This window comes from Eutrigla gurnardus, assembly GCF_963514095.1.
Source record: "Eutrigla gurnardus genome assembly, chromosome: 12".
Classification (NCBI taxonomy): Eukaryota; Metazoa; Chordata; class Actinopteri; order Perciformes; family Triglidae; genus Eutrigla; species Eutrigla gurnardus.
The window spans coordinates 22,738,934-22,744,309 of NC_139926.1; the positions used below are offsets into that span (position 1 = coordinate 22,738,934).

The window sequence follows — 5,376 nt, forward strand, 5'->3', positions numbered from 1 at the left end:
TAAGAGTCCCAGAGAGTAGGCACTTGGACACAATCAACCCCTGACTAACAAAGTAACCCGTGAATTAAGTCTGTGTCCAAACCTAAACAGTGTACAATCAAATCAACCATATTAATGGTTATGGCATGTTAATTTAGCTGTGGTTTGTTGCTGTGGTTCACAAAACACAGAAAAGATGTGGTGCTTTACACGTTGAACCATTGACATTCAACATAAATTCACACACATGGCAATTGTGGACCCCCAACATTGCTCTGAAAATGATCAGTAAGAAGCAGCATTAATGAGTACTTCATGACTAATTTTTACCTGTGCTTTAGCTCAACTGAACTTCTGTCTGTGATGAACTGGATGTTGCTTGTAGTCCCACACAGGAAGTGGTGCAGCACATTGTTATGGTAGCCCCATTATTCCGAAAACCCAATAGTCCGAAAAATGTCCCAACTGACCGAAAGCCCATTTGTCTGACAGCCTGTTATCCTGAAAACAAACGGCCACTGTTCCCAAGGGCCCATTGTTCTTAAAATACACACTCCAGCAATAAAAGCACATGGCTAAGGCATGACGTTGGTTGGGTTTAGACATTCATTTTAGGATAAGAATATCATGGTAGACCAACCAAAGGGAGAGTAGGGCGGGTGAAGGATTTCAGTCCAATGGGACATTCTCTTTTGACTATTGACGTATCGGAATAATGGGTCATTGGAACAATGAAGTGGGAAAAGGCAGGCAGGACATAACTTTGAGAGGAATTTGAATCATTCAAAATATTGATGGATGGATGGATGGCATAATATAATTGGTTGAAATGTCTTGGCACTAGCTAATGTGAGGACGTCATATTTTGTTTTCCAGGAAGAATGAATTGTGGGATTTTGAAGCAGACATTGCCACATTCACTGCTTTAACCAACACTGTGTACTAAACCAAAAAACAGGCAGACAAGTGAGGACAGTTATATATATTGCAAGAGTTGGTGGAGTTCAAAACAAACAACTGTGGGGGAAAAGAAAGTTTTCCTCGTCGTGTTCACCCTCATACCTCCGTATCGTCTCATGCTACAATATGCAGGTAGTCACCCTGTTGGAAAGATATTTCACCTCAAGCCTTCATACAGAAAAATCTGGTGATAAATGAGTCCATTATCAAATTCATATCAGAGCTGCAAATGTATGGCAACTTTTTCCTTGTTTGAGTACTTTTTGTCTTTAAGGTGACACAATGCATTGTTTACACGGAGAAACCTTATTTCCTGGTTCAGTAGTTTTCTGTGTTGGGTTTACTAGAGGGAGGTCTGTCACGCACGCACACTGAATGTTAACACCTTGCTCGATTTCATTTGTGAGCCAAAGTCTTGTAAAATGGCCTTTTAACTTGACAGCGTGACACACTGAACATAAATCACTCAATAGAAAGTAACTGGAGGAGGCAGTCTTCCTCCTCGCTCACCTCAGTCCAAACTCAATCATGGTGTGGATCGACACTAGAGTGGGAACATTTATCACTTCGGTCTAGATCTATCGTCTCTTCTGGAAATGGAGGAGTATTTTGTGCTATCACAGTTGCCCTTACTGATTGTGGAGCCAGATTAACTCCATATTTAATCAAATTGAAATTAATTTTGAGGGAAGAATAAAAACAAAAAAGATATCATAGAAAAATCAAATGACCCAAAGACCTCAAATAAGGCTCCCAAAAAGCCTCTGTGATTATGTGTTGCAACAGCTTTTTAGTCATTCAGTTCAGACACATGCTCAAACACACCCCATCTCGGGCCCTGCTAGAGAACAGTGCTGATGGTGTCAAAGTCCTTGCTGATCTGAGAGCTGCTCGGCAGTGACTTGAGGTACTCCAGGTGCCTCCTGGCGTCCTCCTGATTGTGTCTCACATAGTAGATGACGTACGCGATCACCATGGTGAACCATCCGAACATGGTGACGAACATGGCAACGTCGGTGGTCTTGTGGTGGAAGTTGCAGAAGTTGATCCCTGAGTCCAGCACCTGGATGACCGGTTTGCCCGCGTACTCCTCCTGCACCGCCGTGTGGCAGATCACCTCGTTCACCGTCTCGGGGTCCAGTCGCAGCTCCCTCAGGACCTCCTGCAGCGTGCACTCACAGTGCCACGGGTTGTTCGAGAGGCTGATTTTTGCTCGTAGACGCGCAAACGCCTCTTTGGGGACACTTTGGATGCGATTGTTTGATAGATCCAGGACGAGGAGGCTGTCGGAAACTCCTTGAAACGCGCCGAGGTCCACCGTTTCTATGTCGTTGTTCGAAAGGTCCAGCTCCTGAAGGTAGTGCAGTTCTTTAAAGGCGTGGTTGGGGATGTGGGTGATGTGGTTGGATGCCAAAAGCAGGACAACGGTATCTCTTGGAAGGTCTGATGGGATGTTCTCCAGGTTGCGAGATATACATTGGACTACAGTCATGCCACTCTTCTCTATACAGTGACAACTTGTTGGACAAGCCATCACCTGTTCACTTGCAAGGAATAATCCAAAGAGCAAGCCCCATAAGAGGGCACAGCTTTCAAAAATGGGGAATTTCCTGGGCATGTCAGGCCCGGCTAAGTCCTGCATATTCAGCAGCAACCTCCCACTAGTCCTGTCAGGCAAACGCAATCATACTTCCACTGGTTTATTGGCATTAAATGGTCACGATTGCAGCTTCATTAGCTTTTCCCCCCAAAAATGATCAGTTTATTCACGCCAAAATGAGGGCTTATTTTGAGATTCTCCAAAATTGATTTTGATAGAGTTTGAAAGAATCTTTTGAAACAAGATCTCAAAGGAGCTCATCCAAAAAGCCGAGCTGCTCGCTGAGCATATTCCGGCAGGGAACAGTAATCTCAGGTTTATTGTGACGACGTTGAAAGCCTCAGAGAGTTCGCAGCGGGGCAAGAAACACTGTGGTGTTGTTCACTGAAAGAAACAAAGAGAATCATGTTATTCTTGAACAGGGGAAAAAAAACCCAAAGTATTAGTTCTTCAGCACAACTGAAGACGGCGATACTGCTTTCAGTGTAGATGAAAAAATCATCCAGACAGAGACTCTGGCTAAGTCATTCTCTAAGTACGCCAGCAAATTCCTTTGTCTTCCCAAATTGAGCTGAATAAATGTTATTCCCACAGTGTTTACAAAATGTATAATTTGATTATTGCAAAAAAAGAAAATCCATTTCACTTCTGCAAATCTCATAAACCAGGAGGCACGCTCGTGGGTCATCAGCAGCGTTTTCTCATCCAATTAGGTAAACGCAATTTCTGTACAGCATTGTCCGCTATCAACGTTACATGAAATGATTCTCTTGATGCCAAAGCACATTAGTGCATATCAATATTAATTCCATTATTCCATAGCTGGAAAAAAATAAGAAAACCCACAACAATACAACAGCTTATCTCCCATTGACTCCAACAATGAGGAAAATCTTGTTTGCACAGCTCCCCTCATTCCTCATTCACAGACACATGATAAGAATAGCCGTGGGCTTTAAAATGACTCCATCTGTCCGGCAGGAGGAGGATCATCACTTTAGGACTGCGCACCCTCTGGTGGGCTAAACTGATCTCGCCATAAAGCCCCTCGCTGTGTTCGAGGTCATCCGCCCCACGGTGTCGGTGTCTACTTCTTTTTTCTCTCTTTTCTTTTTACGTTTTCTTTGGCAAGAACACACACACACACACACACACACACACACACACACACACACACACACACACACATTTAAGAGTCTTAAATATGCCCCCCCACATCCTCATCAGACTGAGCTCAGCAGGAGATTTGGACATCTACACAAACACAAGGGCGACTAAAACACCCTGTGCTTGTGTTATGACACCAATACATTAAGTCACATAGCAGCTATAGGCTGTATTGAGGTTTACACGTGCATGTTGAGCAGAAGCTTGTCTGAGCTTCTTTATTTTTTAATATTAATATCTTAAAGGGATGGTTTAAGGGGGGTTACTTAGGATTATCAACACAGTGGATCCCCAAGTGTGGATTATCATGAGTAACAAGCATATAATTGCCATATAGTCCCATTTATTTGCATATTATCTCCACGGCCAATTTCTCCAAAACTACACCAAAACAATCTAGACGGATGAATAGCACTGCAGGTTAGAGCAGATGCATATGTTTTTGGTTTTGGGGGTGAAGTGTCCCTTTTAAAAAAATGAAATTAGATGACACATTAAATCTTAAATATAGGCAACATGTGTTTTCTTCAGGTTTGCAAGGAAATACATAATTTCAGTTACACAAATAAACCTTTTGGAGCTTCCTACACAATGTAGGAGACATTTCTGCATCATGAATAATTAACCTGTAGAAGAAAGAATTACCCTGGGCAGAGATTTAAACGCAATCAGGCTGAGGATGCCAGAGTAAAGCAGTCCCATGGCTTTAACATTGCGGATTTTAATTACATTAATATTCTGTGGGAAACATATTGCATGGGCAAAAACACAAATACACACAGGCTAATGAGTTAATTAACAAGTGCAGTAGTTGTAGAGGCACAGTCCTTACTTACCGGCAGACAGTTTAGTCCTAAAAGCTACTTTTTTTCCTCCGGGTCCGCTGTGGCACCAAGGCGGATATATCGTTGATAGCGCAGCAGTAGTTTGCTCACATCTGTATCATCGTTGAAAGAAGACTACAGCTTTCTGAAAATGAATCTTTAAAAAGAAAAAGTACCGTCAGCTCCACATTTCCAGGCAATAAAGAACGAAAGAGGGTAAAGTTCCAAAGCTGCGCGCGCGTAAGTTGGAATGATTCAAATATCCAAACGTGGCTCTTTTTATGTCTCCTCGTTAAGCCCATCACACTTGTTGATGATGATGATGATTATGGTGGTGATGATGATGATGACAGTGATGATGGTGATGTTCAGGCGAGGTCTCGAGGAGCCGTGCCGGTCCGAGTTATCACGCGCGCACACGGCGCCAGAAGGAGTCCCGGCTGCGCGTGGATTGGACTGCTGTTCCGCTGGCAGCTCTCCTCGTCCTCCACTTCCCCCGCCTGTGTGACTCTCCCTCCGTCTGACTGTCTGACTGTCTGCCTGTCTGTCCCCCTCCCCGGCTGCCCCCTGCCTCCTGTATCTCCCTTCTGCTCCAACCCCACCCATCTCTCTGTCCTCGAGGACAATTACGCAGGCAAATAAGAACACCAAATCTGAAAATCTCCTATTAATGAAATCACTTAAACAATAATTTCTATGTATTCAGTCAAGTTTAAAAGGAACAACACCTGTACCAGAATTGTACTGGAGAGACCCCCCAGGTGAATAGGGGGGGGGGCTAATATGATATATAAATATTATAAAATATATAATATATACATATAATTATCAATCTTCCCTAGTTGA

The 5,376-nt window shown here is 43.3% G+C and overlaps 1 protein-coding gene across 2 annotated transcripts; it reads right to left on the bottom strand.

Annotated features, from left to right (window-relative positions):
* Positions 1-1,026: 1,026 nt before the first annotated feature.
* Positions 1,027-5,073, bottom strand: LOC311021979 (leucine-rich repeat-containing protein 3-like). 2 transcript variants are annotated; one of them, XM_084022939.1, is made up of 2 exons: positions 4,543-5,073; positions 1,027-2,923 (listed from the first exon to the last, which is right to left on the bottom strand). In XM_084022939.1, exon 2 carries the CDS (start codon positions 2,579-2,581, stop codon positions 1,781-1,783), a length of 801 nt encoding a protein of 266 aa, XP_083879065.1. In that variant the 5' UTR covers positions 2,582-2,923; positions 4,543-5,073; the 3' UTR covers positions 1,027-1,780. The 2 variants fall into 2 exon arrangements, with proteins under 2 accessions (XP_083879065.1, XP_083879066.1); XM_084022940.1 differs by lacking the exon at positions 4,543-5,073 and adding an exon at positions 3,471-3,566.
* Between the last annotated feature and the right edge of the window lie 303 nt (positions 5,074-5,376).